The sequence below is a fragment of the Bactrocera latifrons genome, unplaced genomic scaffold, assembly GCF_001853355.1.
Source record: "Bactrocera latifrons isolate USDA-ARS-PBARC rearing strain unplaced genomic scaffold, ASM185335v1 scaffold_1362, whole genome shotgun sequence".
In the NCBI taxonomy this organism is placed as follows: Eukaryota; Metazoa; Arthropoda; class Insecta; order Diptera; family Tephritidae; genus Bactrocera; species Bactrocera latifrons.
In genome coordinates, this window is record NW_017534811.1 from 31898 (window position 1) to 43795 (window position 11898).

Below are 11898 nucleotides of genomic sequence, written 5' to 3' on the forward strand. Positions count from 1 at the left end.
AAGCTACCTTTCAGTAGTCGCAAATCAATTTTTTGCAATATCCGGTAACACTTAGAAAAGACTTAATCTGCTTTACATTTTTTGGTAGTTGCAGCTTTAAAATGCAATCAACTTTTGCTAGATTGGGTTTCACTCCTTCTGGGGTGAGAATGTGGCCTAAAATAGGGGTTCCTTTTGCGAAAAATTTGCAATTATTAAATTGAATTTTTAAGTTTGAATATCTTAATTTGTTCAGAATGTCAACGACATGCTCTTGTAAACCAGTGGCGAAAATTAAAATATCGTCGTCAAGGTAGAACTGTATTAATTAGACGCTGAAATGTGGCCAGTGCATTTTTTAGCCCAAAAGGCATTCGCGTAAATTTTCGTTATATTGAAAGTTGCTATGATTAGAATACTATTGATAATTGCTGAAACGTAAGTGAAAAACGTAGAATCGTGGCCCGTGTCAGCTGAAACGACCTATCTTATGGGCGCGCAATGTAAGTGAACAGTGAAAACGCTACTCCTTTCGCTCTTTGCCGTAAGATGACGTGGGAATCCACGGAATTTTGGTTTTTGCCATAGAAACGTGTCAGCTGATTGCTCTCTAACAACGCAGGGCTGCCAATCTCGATATACTGTAGTAATTATAAAAGTTGTCTTCTATATGTTTAAAATTTTCTTAAAATAACTCAAAATCAGAGTCGAATGCTAATATTATAAATATATAAACTATTTTTAATACTTTGTTATCAGTTTTGATATTTTATATTATGAAAAATTGTAATTGAAAACTTAGATGTGTACAAAACTATATATGCGTATTGAGCAATGGCAACATTGTTCAAAGGGAAACAAACAAAGATGGCTGACTTCTGCGTTTTTACCACCGGCTCAACTTTTGACACATTTTGCTGGCTAAGGAAGGAAAAGGAAGGAAGTGAGTAGTGTTTTTGACTGTTTCTGCTATTACTTCTATCCATGTTGGTGAGGGGCCAAAGGTTCGAATGACATGCAAAGCTTCACCTTGAATCTTATTGATTATAATACGATGAAACACGTAAGTTTCTCTGGCGAATCCGTTGGAAAAAACGTTAAGACCATGTCCACTTCTCTTAAGAACGAAGTAAGAGCGCATGAGTTGTCTCCTTTATATTTGCGAATGCAATGTGCAACTTAATTATCTCATTTAATGTAAATGTTAAAGCACCGTTGCTCGTTGCCATGGTAAATTTTGTCAGCTCCATTGTTCTTTACATATTATTTTACACTTTGTTCGTTCCTGTGTTTTTTGTTTGTTTTTTTTTTTCACCCACAAAACCGGTATTTGTTAGTACATACATTTCACAGAAATAAGTTTTGGTGGGAAATGGATACCTTCTTTTGCTGGTTTTACCGATACTTGATTACGGGACTCTTCTAGTTTAATTTATTTTAATGTATTTTATTATATTTTAATTTTTTTTATTTTTTTAGGTATTATTCCTTGATTTTATTTCACGGGTTTTACATTTTCACACTTATAACTGATCGAAATCCCAAAAAATGTCACGTTCAATATGCAATAATTTTTCTTTACTTTTAAATCCGCACATTTTCTTGTTTTTTCTTTAATAGCTAGTCTCACTGTATATATAACAATTAGTCATACTCTTGTAAATATTTTTAAATATATTTTTGTGATGCTTTTCTTTTTCGGTTCTTTTTTTCGACTGCGCCAGTTATGTATATTAAAACATCCGAATCCGAAGTGTGATCAAAACTTAATGCTTTACCGTGCGATTCTGTACTGTGATACAGTCTCAATTCTCTAATTTGAGATTTTAAGTTAGAGACAATTTTTGAGACTTAAGACGATTTTGCTATTCTGTAAGTGACAGTCACAAAATATATTACATTTCATTATTCAAAGATGTTTTTACAGTTGAATGAAAATAAATGTGTCGATAACAAATATTAAACTTTCTATAACATAGTCAAAAAACAGAATTATCAATAAAAATAAAAATATATGTTGACTTCGTTTCATAATATTTGTGAAATTTATGTAAATTTTATTTATTTTTAACCTTTTCGTGTTTATACCTTGCTTACAAAGTATAAAAAAAACGACAATCGATTGATATCTATGACGATCTCTATTTAGTATATTCCAAATGGCAGTTCATTTTACCGTGCGATTCTGTAATGTGATACAGTATCAAGTCTCTAAATTTGACAGAGACAATTTTTGAGACTTGAGACGATTTTGCTATTCTGTAAGTGATAGTCACAAACTCTATTACATTTCATTATTCAGAGATGTTTTTATACTTGAATGAAAATAAATATGTCGATAACAAATATTGAATTTTCTATAACATAGTCAAAAAACATAATTATCAACAAAAAATAAAAATATATGTTGACTTTGTTTCATAATATTAACGAAATTTATGTAAAATTTATTTATTTTTAACTATTCGTGTTTGAGTTGCTTACAAAATATAAAAAAACGACAATCGATTAATATTTATGGTGATCTCTATTCAGTATATTCAAAATGGCAGACAAGAGTTCTTTTTGGTTTTGTGACTTGCTAACTACCAGGTCTCAAATTTGAGGCAACATTTTGAGACTAAAGTTAGAGACTGTTTAGCGAATAGTAACTAGTCACAAATTGAGATTTTACCACAAAATGTCTCAAATAGAGACTAGAGACTGGTTACAGAATCCCGCTATTAGTTTATGACCTGCTAACTATCAGGTCTCAAATTTGTGTCAATATTTTGAGACTAACGCTAGAGACTATTTAGTGAATAGTAACTAGTCACATATTGAGACTTTACCCCAAAATGTCTCAAATAGATACTAGTGACTGGTTACAGAATAACGCTATTATTGTAGTTTTAGCTTGAGGGAATGTTGTTGTTGTTGTCATCCAATGGGAAGCTCAGGAAACCTGCTGCTTCGACGGGGTCGTACTAAGGGGAAAAGGGTGTTAAATGGATGGTGTTGGTGGGGCATGCAAAGAGTGAGTCAGTGTCACGCGGAGACTCGTTGCATGCAGGGCATACTTTGGGTATGTCAGGATCTATAGGAGTTTAACCTGCTACAATATCCAGAACGAAGTTGCACTAGGGTCACTCGAGTTTCCCGCGGCAACTCGCGCTCTTCGTCTGCGATAGGTGGTGGTCTGACTCCAAGAACGCCATTCACGGGAAGGGAGTCGGTGAAGATGTTGATGGCTCCACTGTGAATGGCGGTCAGTGCCTGTCGAAAGTCTGTTGCGTCCGACGTCCGGTCGACGTACGGTACGACGTACGGAGCATAAGTGTCTCACTTTGTATGTGTTCGATGGGAAACATCAAGAGGCACCCCGTCGTGGTCCGGAGTGCTGTATTCTGACAGGTCTGGAGTTTCAGATAGTTCATTGTCCACCTTTTCAGCCCTGGAAGAAGCGTAGTTTTTTCAAAGTCCTGCTGTAGCATTGTGTGGTTGACCGTGTCAAAAGCTTCTCACATGTCCAACGCTACGACGATCGTTCTATCACAGAGTGGTCAGCGACAGGTTGAAGACCTTGGTGCGGTATCTTACTCCCGTCGAGCCTAGATGCTTTAGCATTAACATGTTGATTCCATCAGAACCGATGGATTTGGAGGATTTTGCTTTGTTGATGACTCCTCAAACCTCCTTGGGAAGTTGGGGCGGATTTCCGCTATTCGTCCAGCTAGGATGAAGAGAGCTGTAGCTGCTGCGATCACCTTGCGGAATTGACGTTCGCCAACGCATACATCCGTAGGAATGTGTAGATCGTTGAAGGCGATCTCAGAAAATTCTGTGAAGCCGACCCAGTTAGCTTTGTTAAAGTTACCGAAGGTACTGTTGTCCACAGAAACGAAATCGGCAGGTTTCTTGATCGAGATAATTACGGGCAGATGGTCTGATGCGAGAGTTAGCGTAGGTCGCCAGGTTTTGCTATTTATCAGACCACCACTAGCAAAGGTAATGTCGGGCGAGTAGCTCGCCCATAACTCTGGTGGGAGCTTCGTCATTCATTGCGCAGAATGTCGAATCGTCAATCTGTTCCGCCAGCTTCATCCCCCTACGATCATTTGACAGGCAGGAATGCCAAAGATCGTGGTGCGCGTTAAAGTCGCCTAGTACCAGACGGTTCTCACCACGAAGTAGCGCGCCTATATGCGGGTGATATCCTGTAACTGGGGGGATTACATTAAATCTTTCGAACTCGACATCGCCTGACCGCAAAGCTATACCCTGACATTCTAGGGTAGTATCCCTGCGGTCGATGTCTCCATCTCCATCCATAGACGATACTGCACGGGGTCGTGCAATATGAAGGCTAGGTCACCACCATTATCTCGCTCGCGATCTTTACGTATAACGTTGAAACCGGCACAACTCAGAAGATCTGAGCGGCTGTTCAACCTGGTTTCTTGGGGCGCTGCTATCGACACACGCTCCCGATTCATAAGTGCAACTATCTCATCGATCTTGCTCTGGAGTCCGTTGCAGTTAAATTGAAGGGTTGTCGCGGGTGTCCGTGGGTGATCCTGGGGGTGAGGGAGTGACGTGTGGGTGGGTTGCGGGGGCAGACTCCTGCAGCATGGGCCAACGTACGACTCCCTCCACTCACATGTGGTGCGCAGCCTGGAACGCGCCGGGAAGTGACACCAGCCTGTGCAGGAATTGCAATTAACTGATGTGACGTTCCGAGGTATGACGGTCTGACACACGGAACAGACTGTGCGAGGAACCAAGAGTTGATGATTGGATTAGAGCGGGATGAAGGTTGAGGGAGGGACAAGTCAGAGTGGGAGCTATGTTGCCTGTTTGTGCTCCTGGGGACCGTGGAGGTCCTCTGTTGGACACTCGAGGTGAGTGGGGCCACGTAACGCGTGGCCCACTCCCTATGAGTCTTAAGGCCTGAGCAATTCTTTTCAGGGGGTATTCTGGTTTAGAAATTCGAAAAAAAACGATTTTTTACACATTTTTATAGTATAACCCTTCAAGGTAATGTCCCTAAAAGGATTTTTCGAAATTCAAATTATTTTCCGACGCGCCGATAAACTCGTTTTGAAGCCGGTGACAACTTTAAACTCGTTTTTCTCATAACTCCATTTCTAGAAACGGTGTGCATGGTGTCTCAAGTTCTACTCAACAGATTCACATGAAATTTTACACAAAGTTTTCTTATACATTATAGTATCGCACTACGAAGAGCTTTCGAAAGAATTTTTTTTATCACTAAAATTTTGTAAAACCAAAATTTTTTGTTCAACAACGTTTCGTAGTGCGGTAACTACACCTTTACTCTATATGGATTTCGCATAAGTTTTCATTTTAGGTCACGGAAAGGATTTATATCCTGCACACCAGGACAAGCATGTTTCATCAGTCTCTACTTCGCCGACCTGCAGTTTTTTTTTTTTGATTTCTTTTTATATTACTTATGTTTTGTATTCTTAGAATATCAATAAAAAGCGTACGTACAATTCGGGCTTCTAAACCAGAATACCCCCTTAAGTATAACATAATATCCAATGTTCATAAGCATAATTTTTGTAGACATGTTTACATGCATAATTCGTACGGGGTTGTTATGGAATTAAAACTAATTTCACAGGTCCCGCAATCACCATACATTAATCCTATTCAAAACATCAGGAACTTTTTGGAAAATCGTATTCGAAGTCGTGAGTCAAAATATCCGGAAATAATACTAGAAATTGAGTGGAGAGCATACGTCGATGTCTAGGGGAAATAATAGCAACAAAATGTAGGCCCAAAACCTCTAAACCTGTTGTAATTACATTTACTTTATATAAATAATCATTAGTGTACGTAAAGTTTTTTGATATATGTATGTAAATTATGCCCATTATAACTTTAGCATTAATTTTTTTATTTGTTAAAAAAAAAACATTTTGGTATGCTAAATTTAATCTTAAGTATACATCTTTTGAGGTGGATAGAAAAAAATTACAAAATTTATTAATATAATAATTATATATAATTATAACAAATAAACGTGTCGTAATTTAATAGAACTAGGTGTATGTAAACTTTTTTGGTCCACTGTATGCTATTTTTACAATATTTTTGCATATTCCTCCTCCCGAGAAGATCCTCTATCCGCACATACCCCATTTATTCGGAAATTAGTTTTTTTTTACCCCTCCGCCAAAGTTATCGGAATCGTGCCCGCACATTATCAAATACATACACATGTATATACATTAATACAAATAAAATATTTTCCAAATTATTTAAATATAAATATGTTAATGTCTATTTATTCAGCACAATTCCGATTTCTTTGGCGCCGCGATTTGAAGGTACCTTAGGAAGGAGTCCTCCTGATTAAAAAATATATAGGGTACCGTAAACGCTTAGCTGACGAGATATTCGACAGTAAAGTTCAAAAATTCGAACATTTCAATAAGCTATTTCACGACATTAAATACACTTTATTCACATTTTTTCCTTCAAATTAAATAATTTACACTATAAACTTTTAATTAAATCCACATTTTACACTTTTAGTAGGTTTATTACCTAAAAAATCTTTATTTTAAAAATTACATTTTACTCTCGTTTGAACCTCATTTGTTTACCAAAAATTACGACGAAATGGAGCGCTAACATGTGTAATAAGGCAATTCGCTGAAACTCCTCTTTTTCGCAAAAATTCCTCTATTCATACATACAGATATTTTCTTTTTTAAATTTCTTAAGCAAATAAGCAAAATTATATACATGTAATAGTAATATTATATATTTTATATTCATATGTATAAGTAATATTATATGATAACATTACGTAATAAAGTGTAAAGTATACAAGTACAATACGAAAACTCAAATTTTGTTTCAACATGAGCATACGAAATGAATGAATGAATGTATAATGAGGAGTGCACTGCGACCTTTGGTCTATTGTGCCCTCTCCTTACTCACATTGACTCGCTTAGACCCAGCCCATTAATGAAATCCAGTAGACTACTTGGCGCTAGCGAGGCAATGCGATCCTTAACCGGAAACAACACTCCAAAGGCCTTAGCCCTGCGTCTACAGACTGCTGTGTAGTCGATCATCAGATGCTCCGGAGTTTCAGGCTCCCTGTCGCAGAAACGGCAGTTGGCGCAAGCTGATAGGCCCATGCTGTGCAGACGCCTATTTAGCTTACAGTGGCCAGTATACCATGGCACTAACAGCCTGAGTTTGCTCCTGGGGAGGTTTATTACGATTTCGAACCTTTTCAGGTTGTAACCTCCCATTAGCAGCTTGGCGTGTCTCATACCATGAGTTTGTCGCCAGTGCTCTTTTCTTTTCACGGAGCAGCTCCTTCATGGTATGGGGACCCACACCCGTAAAGGGTTCGGGTCTTACCATCCTGGTGGAGGCTGCGGATCCAGATCAGGTGTACCTGGTTTCTTTCCGCAGGGCTATTCAGCCTCTCCCTGCACTCCTGCTTAGAAGCGACTTGATCTCGTAAGAGGAGATCGCCTTTAGCGCCGCTTGACTATCGCTGAGAATGGCTATACGCTCATTGCGATGGAAGTTTATTTCTATGCCCGGCTTATAGCATAAACTTCTGCCTGGAAAATGCTCGGGAACTCACCCATGGGTACTAGGAGCCTAGTGCGTGGGCCCACAATCCCTGCGCCGATTCCCCCCGACATTTTTGAGCCATCTGTGTACCACCTCATAGTACTGTTCCTCAACATCCGCTCGAGGTTGGAGTCGTTCCAATCGTCTTTGCTGCCGAGGGTAACCTTAAACTTCATCCTGAGGTTAACCTTTTTAGTAGTACTATCCCTCGGGAGGAGGACCAGTGGTAACTTGCCACTTATCATCTCCATTCTCTGGGATGAGACTATTTTTCCTTTTCCACACCCCTCTGCCGTTATTTGCAGAAGAGTGTGTTTGGCTACCAGACCGATGACCARATGAAGCGGAGTAAGTTCAAGAAGAACCTCCAGTGCTGCCGTTGGACAGGTTCGTATTGCGCCCGTCATGCAGCCACAGGCCAGCCGCTGTAGCTTCAGTAGTTTTGTCTTAACCTATGTTTGCGACGCTACTGAGGCACAGGCTACCGCCCCATATGTGATTACCGGTCTTACTATCATGGTGCACAACCATCTAACTATGCTCGGCGTTAAACCCCAGGACCTTCCTGCCAGCCGATTGCACACCATTAAGGCCTTTGTCGCCTTGACCAATGTCAGGTTTACGTGCTGCTTCCACCTCAGCGTGGAGTCTAGCGTTAACCCGAGGTATTTAACACTGTTGGTCATCCCTATTTCACTACCCGCCCGTAAGAGATTCCTAAGACCGGGTAGGGTCCTGGTTCTCGTAAATGGGATTACTGACGTCTTGGAGGGGTTGATATTTAGTGTATGATAACCAAAAAATATAACTACTTTATATCCAAAACTCAAATTTTAAATATAAAAATATATGTATCGTTACCTAAAATACAAAACAATGTATCCAAAATAAATGGAAATCGCTGACAGATTTAATAACTAAAATTTATCCATTTTATAACGAAAACTCAAACTTTGTTTCAATATGAGTGCATGATAACCAAAAAATATAACCACTTTATAACAAAAACCCAATATAGGGAGTACTACGCGAAAGTGCTTCAGTCACCCCGGGTATTCGTTCGGCCAGGGTTATTTTTTTAAAGGGAGGCAAAAGGCTGCCAACGCAGACAGGAGTATTACGCGAAAGAGCTTCAGTCACCCCAGATATTCCCTCGGCCACGGTTATTTTCTTAGAGCGCGGCCGAAGGCCGTTAACGCAGAAACGAGTACTACGCGAGAGTACTTCAGGGCTGAATATTCGTTCGGCGAGAGTTATTTTTGTAGAGCGCGGCCGAAGGCCGAAAACGCAGAAGGATAGTATAAAATTGTAATATGTAAATAACAATGTTATATTACACAATCATATGCGATCCCTATAGAACCCTGCCGCTACAACAACAACAACAACAACAACAACAACAACAACAACAACACAATCATATAAATATTATAATATTATCACACGATTTCACTTATCTGTGTTTATTAAATATAATATACATATAAAAAAATGTGAAAAAATTTAATGGAACATAGAGAAATAACATTTGTTCTTAGTGCAAATTTTTGAATTTTTAAACGTGAATATTTTAAAAAATATTAGTTAGTTTTATAATATTTTTAGATATTCCTCCTCTGGAGAAGCTCCCCTATCTGTGCATACCCCATTTTTATGGGAATTCAGTTTTTTTTACTTCCGCCAAAGTAATCGGAATCGTGCCATTTATTCATACTTAGAAGGAAGTAAAATGTTCAAAGACCGTAAGTTACATATTTATTGTAATAGACAAATATTTATATACAATTGATAACGCCTTCCTTCACCCTATTTCTATAAAAAAAATATTGTAATTTATTTAAAAAACATTGAAATTAACAAAACAAACAGCAGACTTTGCAGTGTTAGGTTTGCTCAGACATCAAGAATTTGTGAGATTATGACAATTTAAACTTTTGGAGATCAGCATATGGAAAACCTAACAATAGTGAGGGCGGTGATTTTTGTGTACATGAGAATAGGGCTGTTAATTTGTAAAATTTATTTATATAACAAAATATTATGTTTTAAATCAGCAGAATTTGAAAGTAACAACATTTGCCTAAAATATTGTTTATAAAACTAAATCATGATTGATGACAAGTAAAATTTGCAAATCGTCGAACAACACTATATTTGCACACTTCTACATCTTATTCTGTTCACGTTGTAAACGATTGCTGTAAGTGCGTGACACCAAATTCCAGGAATCCATGTACCTATCCATGCACATTGAAATACATTTCTGAAATTAATAATTATGGTATCATGTCCAAATACATTGAAATAATTTAATAGACTCAAAAGTATAAATAGGTTGATAGGAATTATCAGCGATGCTTATTTCACAAACACTTATTTTGAGTCAGCATATATTTAATATATCACCTGTTCAGAAGAATCCAATTGTACACCTGGTTTAGCAACACATTTTTTGAAGCACTTCTCGGTCATTTTCTGAAAATATAAAACCGAGAATATTGATTATGTAATTTTCAAGCAAAACTCATGTGCTCCTCCACCGTCAACAATTCTTGAGCATTAGCCACTGCAATTTGCTGCTTCACTTGCCCAATAAGTTCTTCCTTTTCTGCGATCGATAAGTTACCCATGCCCGCCATTTTTTATTTAAAAATACAATTGCTACAGATTTGACAATAAAATGTACTCCAACTTTTTGAATTGAAGTCTAACGATTCAAATAAAACTTTACATTGCCAAAAAACCAACATAATTGTTTAGCAATCCATTGTATAATAGGGCCCATACACGACACACTTGTGCGTTCGCTCTGTGTGAATTCGTTTCGCCCATACACGACACACATATCCATTTTAGCACTTTAATCTATTTCTTTGTATTTGGTTAATAAGTTATTCCAACTTTTATTTTTCTCAATTTTACTTTTATATTTATCACTTTTCTTTTGGCAAATTGCTAATTAATTTTTTATAAGATCAATAAATTCTGATACGAAATCTTTATTAATGGGGTAGCCTGCTTTAGAAGCTTCAAACAATCGTTTTTTTGCCCAAAACTCTTTAAAAATTATCTAAGGATATGTCCCCAAAGTTATGGATGGGAATTCGAAATATTATCGAAGCTAGAATGGAAAACTATGACGCGCGTTTTCTCGGTTTTTCATTCTTACGATTTTACTTAATTGGCGACTAAATGTTCTATGGAATATGGGCCAAAGTTTATTATCTTTGACAACAAAGTATCTTCTATCTAAACTATAATAAATAAACTAAGAAAAATCAAATTTGAAGATATTTTTAAACAACATTGAGTAAATTTCTTTTCGACAAAAGCCACTATTTTCAATTATTAAATTTTTTTTAAATTTTACACTTCTTTTTGGAATGTTCTTAGTTTAATCAGAACATAAGTTCTTAAAAAATATGAATATCTTTGAATTTTTTTGTATCCGATAGAAATTGCGAGATGCCCACATGCGAGATGCATTGGGCAATTGCCCACATGTGCTCACACCGATCGTAAAAAATCAAACATTTTCGCGAACATGGATCGGTACGCGCTCAAGCCCGTACACGAGTAAACCGCATGCGCACACACACCGATGGAACGCACATGTGTGTCGTGTATGGGCACTTTAAACCATGGCATAACGGGGCATTTCGACAGGATAAAATTTATGTTATACTAACTGTATTGCCGTGCCTATTGCCTGCGGAGACTCCCTATTGCTTATTTAAAACAATATAGGGAATACTAATTAGTATGCCATATATTGAAAGCAGTAAGCTGTCTCTTGAGCAGTTTTCTTTCTATGAAGGTTTCGAACATTGTATCATTGTACAAACCTACAAGTAACCAATTCTTCATTTTTCACTAACACATACGCAAAAATCTACTACAAATTAGGCACTTGGTACGGGTTGCCCCTAAATATTCTACTACAAATTTGGCACTTGGTTCGGGTTGCCCCCAAATATTCTACTACTGAAACGTTCAAATGCCTCAAATCTGCTATAGTGTGTTGCCGTGTTAAGTCTTAAAATTTATAACTTTAACAATATTTTTATAAAATATACAAATATTTTTCGATTACTTAAATTCCTAAATATTAAATTTAATCACTTTTGTCCAAAATATTAATTAATGTATCAATATATTATTAAATGTTTCCAATTTTATAAAAAAATTRTTTACACAATATTTGTGTAAAAATTATGTATATGATGTGAGAATAACTCCGCAGCGTTTCTCATATCTTTTCAGACGAGTCTGGGGCATAGGATATATTCGTTGTGTAGATAA

General features: G+C 37.2%; 1 protein-coding gene across 1 annotated transcript; it reads right to left on the reverse strand.

Moving 5' to 3' along the window:
• Positions 1 to 9321: 9321 nt before the first annotated feature.
• LOC108965196 (mitochondrial import inner membrane translocase subunit Tim13) lies at positions 9322 to 10442 on the reverse strand. Its single transcript, XM_018927429.1, has 3 exons — positions 10137 to 10442; positions 10003 to 10071; positions 9322 to 9859 (listed from the first exon to the last, which is right to left on the reverse strand). Exons 1-3 carry the CDS (start codon positions 10233 to 10235, stop codon positions 9761 to 9763), a joined length of 267 nt encoding a protein of 88 aa, XP_018782974.1. The 5' UTR covers positions 10236 to 10442; the 3' UTR covers positions 9322 to 9760.
• Positions 10443 to 11898: the final 1456 nt, after the last annotated feature.

What these genes read in the sequence shown, in the direction of transcription:
- LOC108965196 (XM_018927429.1), bottom strand. Translation starts at nt 10,235, where the DNA reads ATGGCGGGCATGGGTAACTTATCGATCGCAGAAAAGGAAGAACTTATT. An exon ending in ATGCTCAAGAATTGTTGACG is followed by an intron (nt 10,072 to 10,136) that starts GTGGAGGAGCAC and finishes TTATATTTTCAG; the next exon opens with AAAATGACCGAGAAGTGCTT. An exon ending in AATTGGATTCTTCTGAACAG is followed by an intron (nt 9,860 to 10,002) that starts GTGATATATTAA and finishes TATTAATTTCAG; the next exon opens with AAATGTATTTCAATGTGCAT.